The sequence below is a fragment of the Oculina patagonica genome, chromosome 14 (assembly GCF_052425735.1).
Source record: "Oculina patagonica isolate OP01 chromosome 14, crgOcupat, whole genome shotgun sequence".
Taxonomy (NCBI): Eukaryota; Metazoa; Cnidaria; class Anthozoa; order Scleractinia; family Oculinidae; genus Oculina; species Oculina patagonica.
In genome coordinates this window covers 16,656,126-16,668,825 of record NC_135771.1, presented here as the reverse complement: position 1 = coordinate 16,668,825, position 12,700 = coordinate 16,656,126, and the positions used below count along the sequence as shown (strand labels likewise).

The window sequence follows — 12,700 nt, the reverse complement described above, 5'->3', positions numbered from 1 at the left end:
ACCTTGGAAATGTTGCTATTCCCCATCATATGTCTGAGTTTATGAATCATATGTCTGGATTTATCAAAACCGGGTCAAGACCAAAAAGCCTGGTCTGCACTTTTTCCAGCAAAAGCACCGTCCTTGTCAATCAATCAATCAAAAACAAACTGTCACTTGTTAGCATGCACACCAACCTTGCTTGTGTGTCAAAGCCTCATGGCAGCTTCTCAACCCTGCACGCAGCCGCCACCTGAAAGTTCAAAGACGATAACTCAGCCCCAAAATCCCACTTTTGGAAAGTGACCAAACCCTGACTAGGACCACCCCCCCCCCCCCAGCAAGCCCACAAATCAATGACTGACCCTGGTCTCCCTTGGGCTGTTAGGTCATTGACTAAGCTACCCAGCACAGGCTCCGGTGACGGAGCCCCCCTCAATTTTTACGCGTGCGGCTGGCTTGAAGGCCGACTGTCGTCGGCCTTCAAGCATGGCTCGCGGAGTCCAAAATTCGTCAAATCAGTGTAGAATTTCATGGTGTAGTTAGCTGTGACTGACAAAAGATGGCTGCTTAGATAACCAAAGTAGTCACTTGGATGGTTAGCTAGTCCTAACCGTATTTCTTCCCTCTCCTGCTAAATAGCAGATTAAAGAACTTTCCACTCAGGAAAAGCAAAATATAACTGTTGTGGTTTAACTTTGTCTTTGGCTTAATATTTTTCAAACCAGTTTGATTTCTATTTCCCTTTGTTTCACATTGTGATAATGAATGTAAGACAATGAAAATTAAAAATCAAACTGGTTTGAAAAAATTTAAACCAAAGATAAAATTAACATAAAAACCACAACAAAACCATGCCAAATTCTGACCCTATTTTGATAAATTCAGACATATGATGGCCAACTTGCTCTGAAAATGTCACAGGGAGCATGCTAATACCTTGGAAATGTTGCTATTCCCCATCATATGTCTGAGTTTATGAATCATATGTCTGGATTTATCAAAACCGGGTCAAGACCAAAAAGCCTGGTCTGCACTTTTTCCAGCAAAAGCACCGTCCTTGTCAATCAATCAATCAAAAACAAACTGTCACTTGTTAGCATGCACACCAACCTTGCTTGTGTGTCAAAGCCTCATGGCAGCTTCTCAACCCTGCACGCAGCCGCCACCTGAAAGTTCAAAGACGATAACTCAGCCCCAAAATCCCACTTTTGGAAAGTGACCAAACCCTGACTAGGACCACCCCCCCCCCCCCAGCAAGCCCACAAATCAATGACTGACCCTGGTCTCCCTTGGGCTGTTAGGTCATTGACTAAGCTACCCAGCACAGGCTCCGGTGACGGAGCCCCCCTCAATTTTTACGCGTGCGGCTGGCTTGAAGGCCGACTGTCGTCGGCCTTCAAGCATGGCTCGCGGAGTCCAAAATTCGTCAAATCAGTGTAGAATTTCATGGTGTAGTTAGCTGTGACTGACAAAAGATGGCTGCTTAGATAACCAAAGTAGTCACTTGGATGGTTAGCTAGTCCTAACCGTATTTCTTCCCTCTCCTGCTAAATAGCAGATTAAAGAACTTTCCACTCAGGAAAAGCAAAATATAACTGTAGTGGTTTAACTTTGTCTTTGGCTTAATATTTTTCAAACCAGTTTGATTTCTATTTCCCTTTGTTTCACATTGTGATAATGAATGTAAGACAATGAAAATTAAAAATCAAACTGGTTTGAAAAAATTTAAACCAAAGATAAAATTAACATAAAAACCACAACAAAACCATGCCAAATTCTGACCCTATTTTGATAAATTCAGACATATGATGGCCAACTTGCTCTGAAAATGTCACAGGGAGCATGCTAATACCTTGGAAATGTTGCTATTCCCCATCATATGTCTGAGTTTATGAATCATATGTCTGGATTTATCAAAACCGGGTCAAGACCAAAAAGCCTGGTCTGCACTTTTTCCAGCAAAAGCACCGTCCTTGTCAATCAATCAATCAAAAACAAACTGTCACTTGTTAGCATGCACACCAACCTTGCTTGTGTGTCAAAGCCTCATGGCAGCTTCTCAACCCTGCACGCAGCCGCCACCTGGAAGTTCAAAGACGATAACTCAGCCCCAAAATCCCACTTTTGGAAAGTGACCAAACCCTGACTAGGACCACCCCCCCCAGCAAGCCCACAAATCAATGACTGACCCTGGTCTCCCTTGGGCTGTTAGGTCATTGACTAAGCTACCCAGCACAGGCTCCGGTGACGGAGCCCCCCCTCAATTTTTACGCGTGCGGCTGGCTTGAAGGCCGACTGTCGTCGGCCTTCAAGCATGGCTCGCGGAGTCCAAAATTCGTCAAATCAGTGTAGAATTTCATGGTGTAGTTAGCTGTGACTGACAAAAGATGGCTGCTTAGATAACCAAAGTAGTCACTTGGATGGTTAGCTAGTCCTAACCGTATTTCTTCCCTCTCCTGCTAAATAGCAGATTAAAGAACTTTCCACTCAGGAAAAGCAAAATATAACTGTTGTGGTTTAACTTTGTCTTTGGCTTAATATTTTTCAAACCAGTTTGATTTCTATTTCCCTTTGTTTCACATTGTGATAATGAATGTAAGACAATGAAAATTAAAAATCAAACTGGTTTGAAAAAATTTAAACCAAAGATAAAATTAACATAAAAACCACAACAAAACCATGCCAAATTCTGACCCTATTTTGATAAATTCAGACATATGATGGCCAACTTGCTCTGAAAATGTCACAGGGAGCATGCTAATACCTTGGAAATGTTGCTATTCCCCATCATATGTCTGAGTTTATGAATCATATGTCTGGATTTATCAAAACCGGGTCAAGACCAAAAAGCCTGGTCTGCACTTTTTCCAGCAAAAGCACCGTCCTTGTCAATCAATCAATCAAAAACAAACTGTCACTTGTTAGCATGCACACCAACCTTGCTTGTGTGTCAAAGCCTCATGGCAGCTTCTCAACCCTGCACGCAGCCGCCACCTGGAAGTTCAAAGACGATAACTCAGCCCCAAAATCCCACTTTTGGAAAGTGACCAAACCCTGACTAGGACCACCCCCCCCCCCCCCAGCAAGCCCACAAATCAATGACTGACCCTGGTCTCCCTTGGGCTGTTAGGTCATTGACTAAGCTACCCAGCACAGGCTCCGGTGACGGAGCCCCCCCTCAATTTTTACGCGTGCGGCTGGCTTGAAGGCCGACTGTCGTCGGCCTTCAAGCATGGCTCGCGGAGTCCAAAATTCGTCAAATCAGTGTAGAATTTCATGGTGTAGTTAGCTGTGACTGACAAAAGATGGCTGCTTAGATAACCAAAGTAGTCACTTGGATGGTTAGCTAGTCCTAACCGTATTTCTTCCCTCTCCTGCTAAATAGCAGATTAAAGAACTTTCCACTCAGGAAAAGCAAAATATAACTGTTGTGGTTTAACTTTGTCTTTGGCTTAATATTTTTCAAACCAGTTTGATTTCTATTTCCCTTTGTTTCACATTGTGATAATGAATGTAAGACAATGAAAATTAAAAATCAAACTGGTTTGAAAAAATTTAAACCAAAGATAAAATTAACATAAAAACCACAACAAAACCATGCCAAATTCTGACCCTATTTTGATAAATTCAGACATATGATGGCCAACTTGCTCTGAAAATGTCACAGGGAGCATGCTAATACCTTGGAAATGTTGCTATTCCCCATCATATGTCTGAGTTTATGAATCATATGTCTGGATTTATCAAAACCGGGTCAAGACCAAAAAGCCTGGTCTGCACTTTTTCCAGCAAAAGCACCGTCCTTGTCAATCAATCAATCAAAAACAAACTGTCACTTGTTAGCATGCACACCAACCTTGCTTGTGTGTCAAAGCCTCATGGCAGCTTCTCAACCCTGCACGCAGCCGCCACCTGAAAGTTCAAAGACGATAACTCAGCCCCAAAATCCCACTTTTGGAAAGTGACCAAACCCTGACTAGGACCACCCCCCCCCCCCCCAGCAAGCCCACAAATCAATGACTGACCCTGGTCTCCCTTGGGCTGTTAGGTCATTGACTAAGCTACCCAGCACAGGCTCCGGTGACGGAGCCCCCCTCAATTTTTACGCGTGCGGCTGGCTTGAAGGCCGACTGTCGTCGGCCTTCAAGCATGGCTCGCGGAGTCCAAAATTCGTCAAATCAGTGTAGAATTTCATGGTGTAGTTAGCTGTGACTGACAAAAGATGGCTGCTTAGATAACCAAAGTAGTCACTTGGATGGTTAGCTAGTCCTAACCGTATTTCTTCCCTCTCCTGCTAAATAGCAGATTAAAGAACTTTCCACTCAGGAAAAGCAAAATATAACTGTTGTGGTTTAACTTTGTCTTTGGCTTAATATTTTTCAAACCAGTTTGATTTCTATTTCCCTTTGTTTCACATTGTGATAATGAATGTAAGACAATGAAAATTAAAAATCAAACTGGTTTGAAAAAATTTAAACCAAAGATAAAATTAACATAAAAACCACAACAAAACCATTCCAAATTCTGACCCTATTTTGATAAATTCAGACATATGATGGCCAACTTGCTCTGAAAATGTCACAGGGAGCATGCTAATACCTTGGAAATGTTGCTATTCCCCATCATATGTCTGAGTTTATGAATCATATGTCTGGATTTATCAAAACCGGGTCAAGACCAAAAAGCCTGGTCTGCACTTTTTCCAGCAAAAGCACCGTCCTTGTCAATCAATCAATCAAAAACAAACTGTCACTTGTTAGCATGCACACCAACCTTGCTTGTGTGTCAAAGCCTCATGGCAGCTTCTCAACCCTGCACGCAGCCGCCACCTGGAAGTTCAAAGACGATAACTCTGCCCCAAAATCCCACTTTTGGAAAGTGACCAAACCCTGACTAGGACCACCCCCCCCCCCAGCAAGCCCACAAATCAATGACTGACCCTGGTCTCCCTTGGGCTGTTAGGTCATTGACTAAGCTACCCAGCACAGGCTCCGGTGACGGAGCCCCCCTCAATTTTTACGCGTGCGGCTGGCTTGAAGGCCGACTGTCGTCGGCCTTCAAGCATGGCTCGCGGAGTCCAAAATTCGTCAAATCAGTGTAGAATTTCATGGTGTAGTTAGCTGTGACTGACAAAAGATGGCTGCTTAGATAACCAAAGTAGTCACTTGGATGGTTAGCTAGTCCTAACCGTATTTCTTCCCTCTCCTGCTAAATAGCAGATTAAAGAACTTTCCACTCAGGAAAAGCAAAATATAACTGTTGTGGTTTAACTTTGTCTTTGGCTTAATATTTTTCAAACCAGTTTGATTTCTATTTCCCTTTGTTTCACATTGTGATAATGAATGTAAGACAATGAAAATTAAAAATCAAACTGGTTTGAAAAAATTTAAACCAAAGATAAAATTAACATAAAAACCACAACAAAACCATGCCAAATTCTGACCCTATTTTGATAAATTCAGACATATGATGGCCAACTTGCTCTGAAAATGTCACAGGGAGCATGCTAATACCTTGGAAATGTTGCTATTCCCCATCATATGTCTGAGTTTATGAATCATATGTCTGGATTTATCAAAACCGGGTCAAGACCAAAAAGCCTGGTCTGCACTTTTTCCAGCAAAAGCACCGTCCTTGTCAATCAATCAATCAAAAACAAACTGTCACTTGTTAGCATGCACACCAACCTTGCTTGTGTGTCAAAGCCTCATGGCAGCTTCTCAACTCTGCACGCAGCCGCCACCTGGAAGTTCAAAGACGATAACTCTGCCCCAAAATCCCACTTTTGGAAAGTGACCAAACCCTGACTAGGACCACCCCCCCCCCCCCCAGCAAGCCCACAAATCAATGACTGACCCTGGTCTCCCTTGGGCTGTTAGGTCATTGACTAAGCTACCCAGCACAGGCTCCGGTGACGGAGCCCCCCTCAATTTTTACGCGTGCGGCTGGCTTGAAGGCCGACTGTCGTCGGCCTTCAAGCATGGCTCGCGGAGTCCAAAATTCGTCAAATCAGTGTAGAATTTCATGGTGTAGTTAGCTGTGACTGACAAAAGATGGCTGCTTAGATAACCAAAGTAGTCACTTGGATGGTTAGCTAGTCCTAACCGTATTTCTTCCCTCTCCTGCTAAATAGCAGATTAAAGAACTTTCCACTCAGGAAAAGCAAAATATAACTGTTGTGGTTTAACTTTGTCTTTGGCTTAATATTTTTCAAACCAGTTTGATTTCTATTTCCCTTTGTTTCACATTGTGATAATGAATGTAAGACAATGAAAATTAAAAATCAAACTGGTTTGAAAAAATTTAAACCAAAGATAAAATTAACATAAAAACCACAACAAAACCATGCCAAATTCTGACCCTATTTTGATAAATTCAGACATATGATGGCCAACTTGCTCTGAAAATGTCACAGGGAGCATGCTAATACCTTGGAAATGTTGCTATTCCCCATCATATGTCTGAGTTTATGAATCATATGTCTGGATTTATCAAAACCGGGTCAAGACCAAAAAGCCTGGTCTGCACTTTTTCCAGCAAAAGCACCGTCCTTGTCAATCAATCAATCAAAAACAAACTGTCACTTGTTAGCATGCACACCAACCTTGCTTGTGTGTCAAAGCCTCATGGCAGCTTCTCAACCCTGCACGCAGCCGCCACCTGAAAGTTCAAAGACGATAACTCAGCCCCAAAATCCCACTTTTGGAAAGTGACCAAACCCTGACTAGGACCACCCCCCCCCCCCCCCAGCAAGCCCACAAATCAATGACTGACCCTGGTCTCCCTTGGGCTGTTAGGTCATTGACTAAGCTACCCAGCACAGGCTCCGGTGACGGAGCCCCCCCTCAATTTTTACGCGTGCGGCTGGCTTGAAGGCCGACTGTCGTCGGCCTTCAAGCATGGCTCGCGGAGTCCAAAATTCGTCAAATCAGTGTAGAATTTCATGGTGTAGTTAGCTGTGACTGACAAAAGATGGCTGCTTAGATAACCAAAGTAGTCACTTGGATGGTTAGCTAGTCCTAACCGTATTTCTTCCCTCTCCTGCTAAATAGCAGATTAAAGAACTTTCCACTCAGGAAAAGCAAAATATAACTGTTGTGGTTTAACTTTGTCTTTGGCTTAATATTTTTCAAACCAGTTTGATTTCTATTTCCCTTTGTTTCACATTGTGATAATGAATGTAAGACAATGAAAATTAAAAATCAAACTGGTTTGAAAAAATTTAAACCAAAGATAAAATTAACATAAAAACCACAACAAAACCATGTCAAATTCTGACCCTATTTTGATAAATTCAGACATATATATATTATTAATATTTTTTTCTTCAGGAGGGTATAAAATCGGATCGCACCGTACAAAACTGTTGTCTCTACTTTAACATATCGAAAAAGTTATTGTACGAATTTTTATATTTTAGAATTTTTTCATAGATGAATCGCGCTTTTTGGCAGGAAAGATTTCACCGATATCTTCGAATTTTTGCCTCCTGAATAAAAAATGTTCGAATTTACGGAAAATGACATTCGTTTTTCAGGCGGAATAAAATCTTTTGAGATTTGAACATATTTTCAAAATCTAGTTTTTACCAAAAATGTCCATAAATTTAAAACCCGACGACAGATTCCTCCTAAACTTTAGCAAATAAGCCTCAGAGCTCTCAAGTTTTGTATCAGGAAGTGTCATGACAATCCTGACCATGCAACTCGCTGGACAAAATGCTGGTCAAATTTTATCTGAAAATGCTTCGCTTATGCATTCATGTCAACTGACGCACAAATAGCTGGACAGTGCAGTCGGACTACCTGTCATTTGCAAGGATAATGATCCCCAAAACCTTATCAAAAAGAAAGTGAGGAATCAGAAACCTACAGCAAACACAAGCATCGCAACAAGAAGCACAATTTTATGACGCTTTCAAGCTAAAATCAGATAATTTATATTCAACTCCCCTATCTTGTGTTCGTTCCTTTATTTTCGGAAAAAATCTTAGCATGGCAAAAAAGAACATCTACGAAAACCCCTTACCAGTTTTTATCACAGTGGGTTCCTATTCTGGGGAGAAATAAAGCTGCCAAGTTCAGTACTTCTAACTATCCGCTTTTCGACTGCATCGAGAACCTTTTGCTCAATAATATATTCATGATAGCTGACTTTGTTTTCGAATTCCTCACGGGCAGTTTGCCACTTGGGCATAGCGAGTGTTCAAATATGAAAATGGTTTTCTTACTAAAATGATGTTTTAATGTTTCCCTAGACTTGTTATCCCCAAGTGGCAAACTGGCCGTAAGGAATGCGAAAACAAAGTCAGCTATCTTGAATATATTATCAGGCATAGGGTTTTCATGGCAGTCGAAAAGCGGATGGTGGGAAGTTCTCAACTTGGCGGTTTTATTTCTCCTCAGAATGCAAACTTACTGTGACGAAAACTGGGAAGGTGTTTTCTTAGATGTTCATTTTTGCTTTGCTAAGATTTTTTTCGAAAATAAATGAACGAATACGTGATAGCTGAGATGAATGTAAAATATTTAATTTTACCTTGAACGCGTCATAAAATTGTGCTTCTTGTTGCGCTGTCTGTATTTGGTGTACGTTTCTGATTTCTCACTTTCTTTTTGATAAGGTTTTGGGGATCATTATCCTTGCAGATCACCGATAGTTTGGCTGCACTGTTTCGCTATTTGTGCGTCAGTTGACATGGATGCATTAGCGTAGCATTTTTAGATAAAAGTTTACCAGTATTTTGTGCAGCAAATTGCATGGTCAGGATTGTCAAGAAACTTCCCGATACAAAACTTGAGAGCTCTGAGGCTTATTTGCTAAAGTTTAGAAGAAATCTGTCGTCGGGTTTTAAATTTATGGACATTTTTGGTAAAAACTAGATTTTCAAAATATGTTCAAATCTCAAAAGTTTTTATTCCGACTGAAAATCGAACGCCATTTTCCGTAAATTCGAACATTTTTCATTCAGGATGCAAAAATTCGTAGAAATCGGTGAAATCTTTCCTGCCAAAAAGCGCGATTCAAAAATGCAACCATCACGTAAATAACTAGGTTCGGGCCACCTTAAGTGGACACTTTTTCTGGTCCCAAGAGTGTTCGCTCCCGGAAGACTTTTTCGTTTTTTTTCCTTTTTTTGGTGCAAAAATGATATCATCTTTGCCTTCCTTTCAACAGGAGAAGAGGTTGTTTCGTAAAATGTTATACACAAACGCAGCTCGAGTTACTCAAGATAGTGAATCTGATGTTTGGAAGAATTCATTTATTTCTCTCTTGTTTCCAAGAGAAAAACCCTTCAACCCAATTGGTGAGTCGTATACTTATCAAGCAAGCAACTTCTTCTTTTTAAGTTATTTATCTGTTTTTTTCATTTATTCATTTAACTTCAATACAAAAAACAAAAACAATGGCAATGACAACAACATTAATGCGCTACCGGAGTCAGACTTCAGTCTCATACCATGCTTTTGAAATGCTCTGTTTAGTATAAAAATCTGCAAAATCCTGAACTAAGTAAGCGACCTACCAATTTTATTTTTAACTGCTTATTTTATAATTAACAGTGAATTAACGTAAGAGCAATTATCACGTCAATTAACAAGCCTTTTATTTATCGGTTTTAAACGTATTCACACTAAAATGTTGCACCGCCTTTGTAAAATAAGCGCTGCAGTTAAATTGTTTCTTGTGTCATTTATGGGTTTTTATAACATAGAGCTGAAATATTCCTTTATTTTGTATGTTTGCTTGGTCCTTTAAAAATGCACGATATACATATGTATTTTTCGACTTATAATAAATAAAAATAAAATAAAATAATCTTTCAAGAGGCGGCTCCCGTCACATGACGTGGTTTTCAGGGAGGTCCTCAAATAAAACTAATTACAAGGTTAAAAATCAAGTTAAAAAGGTAAAAAATTTCAAATTACAAGTATAATGTTCTAAAAATCTATATATTTTTGTCCTATTTTTTGTTTGTTTTCTATTATTTTTTTTTCTAAAAATCTATATATATTTTTTAAAAATTAATCCTATTAAAATAAGTCGGACAATTCAAGGGTTCTCAAAACAGCATATCTTCCTAAGTTAAGTACTTCATATTTTTCAAAAAATTGTTTTCTTGATCTAGTAAAATTTACTTGCACTTAATACTTGCAGTTAATAATATTTAATAAGAACACCCCAGATTGAAGTCTTTGTTTTAACCATTCACCCTTCGTATTTTAGGCCAAAAAAAAAAATATCAGCCGCACGAAGAACATTATTAACGTGTTCCTATTTACCAAATTATAACTTACCGTAAAACGTAATAGCTAAACTAAACAAATTTGCATTTCAGTTTTGACGGGCGCGCACTTAAAAAATTCCAAATACTAATCGTATCTTCCTTCTCTCTTATGTTTCAGGAGCAGCGGGGAGGTTTGCCAGGAAAACGAAAGGCTTTCCATTCAACCCATTTTTTCCACCAGACACTAGCGACTCCGAAGAGGACTTTCCTCCAGATGGCTTTTCTGAGTTCTTGGCAGACTTATTTCAACTCCAAATGGATCCGTTTGACACGGAAGTGGATTATCCGTCCGTTTTTGATCCCCCTCAGTGGGCACCTCCTCTAAGTGAACCAGAATGTGCCTTTTGCCATTCAAAGACTGGAACACTAAAGAGATGCTCTGGCTGTAAGAGAGTGTTCTACTGCAGTAAGAAATGCCAGAAACTTCACTGGAAGGAGCACAAACCACACTGTCAAAGTAACAATTAGGAAACCAAAAACATCTACTCAGCTTTACTATTTTTTGTTTACATTAACGCTGATAAGGAGCACATACATCAAGAGCTTTTACACATGACGTCACGTCAGCCAAACGTCTATTCTTCGAAAAATGAGTTCTAGTCTTATGGAAACATTTTCTGTTGTTAGGGGGGCATCAAAATAGCGCTACAAAAAATTTATTGTTTTAACGCTTTATAGATCTTTACGTCTTGAAATCAGCGAAATTGATCACGAAACAAACGTAGCCCGAAAAACAGAGTTTCAGTGCTTCAAAACTTAAGAGTTTACTTTGTCAACTTATTTTAAAGCTCGGCTTTATTAATGGCTTTGATTTGTAAAATAAAGATATCAGGTAAATGATTTTATTATCCAACTGCATCCATTATAGTACGAATAACGCGCGAAACGCTTAGAAAATTCCACAGTTACTCCTGGAGACCCACCCAACTCAGTTCAAAGTCAGGATTTTTGGAATAAAGAGTTACATAATAAACCTCCTTCGCTCACTGTAAATTTTTCCTCGTAAATAGCCGATTTTCTTATGCGCCATTGGCCGCCAAATAACTGTAACAATCGTAATTAAAAATTTTATTCTCTAATTATAATTGATTAATTCATTAATTATGGACCTTATTCATTTACTGCGGGAGGCGCGGTGGCATAATGGTTAGTGGGCTGGCCGGGTCACTACGTTGTATTTTGGGGCAAGAAGCTTTACTCTCGTAGTACCTCTCTCCACCCAGGTGTATAAATGGGTTTATCGGCGAATTCACTGCAGAGATGAATGATCTTTTCTTGCGCACAACAAAAAAAATATTTTGTCTCACAACTTTATGGCTAGCTATAAAACAACGAATTGTACAGTAGTTGCGAGCACACGCTAAATTATAATCTGCAACAAATGCAAGCTGCTTGGATAAAGGTAGAATAGAAAGCAAATAGATATTCCCCCGTTTATACACAGGTAACCAAAGCGTACTATAAGAGTTTGTAAGGATGTACTATTAGAACTTGTCTGGATTTGGAGTAAAGTTAAGAAAAATATCTCTTACTAACATTGAAAAGCTATAATAAAACTTAAAACCTTACCTGGTGTCACTTTTTTGTCTTTCTAGTGCTTTAGAAAGCCATAAGCGCAATTTTCGTCTGGATTTGGAGTAAAGTTAAGAAAAAGATCTCTTACTAACATTGAAAAGCTATAATAAAACTTAAAACCTTACCTAGTGTCACTTTTTTGTCTTTCTAGTGCTTTAGAAAGCCATAAGCGCAATTTTCGTTTCAGTGATCTGTCACGAACTACATGACAGACTAAGTTCCCGCTTATTTTACGTGCTGGGGTTATTTTGAGTTCCCGCTTGTTTTATCTCCTGGGTCTAATTTTGAGTTCCCGCTAAATTTTACACCTGCGTTTTGTATTGACCACGGTTCCCTCTAAGTTCTAAAACCTGGGTGACATCTTGAGTTCCCTCTTGTCTTAACTGTATCGTTTCATTTTGAGTTCCCTTTTGTTTTAACTTCTGTGTTTCATTTTAAGTTACCTGTTTATTTAACTTCTGCGTTTCATTTTGTGTTCCCTCTTGTTTTAACTTCTGAGTTAAATTTTGAGTTCCCTCTTGTTTTAACTTTTGCGTTTCATTCTGAGTTCCCTCTCGTTTTAACTTCTGTGTTTCATTTTGAGTTCCCTCTTGTTTTAACTTCTGTGTTTCATTTTGAGTTCCCTCTTGTTTTAACTTCTGTGTTTCATTTTGAGTTCCCTCTTGTTTTAACTTCTGTGTTTCATTTTGAGTTCCCTCTTGTTTTAACTTCTGTGTTTCATTTTAAGTTACCTGTTTATTTAACTTCTGCGTTTCATTTTGTGTTCCCTCTTGTTTTAACTTCTGAGTTAAATTTTGAGTTCCCTCTTGTTTTAACTTTTGCGTTTCATTCTGAGTTCCCTCTCGTTTTAACTTC

At 39.5% G+C, this 12,700-nt stretch overlaps 1 protein-coding gene across 1 annotated transcript in view; it reads left to right on the top strand.

Moving 5' to 3' along the window:
* LOC144638687 (uncharacterized) overlaps positions 1–11,247 on the top strand; it is a 52,673-nt gene extending 41,426 nt beyond the window's left edge. The window contains exons 14-15 of the mRNA XM_078497913.1: positions 9,160–9,289; positions 10,389–11,247. Coding sequence (XP_078354039.1) covers positions 9,160–9,289; positions 10,389–10,738 — 480 coding nt within the window. The 3' untranslated portion in view covers positions 10,739–11,247. The remainder of the gene's footprint in view (positions 1–9,159; positions 9,290–10,388) is intronic.
* Positions 11,248–12,700: the final 1,453 nt, after the last annotated feature.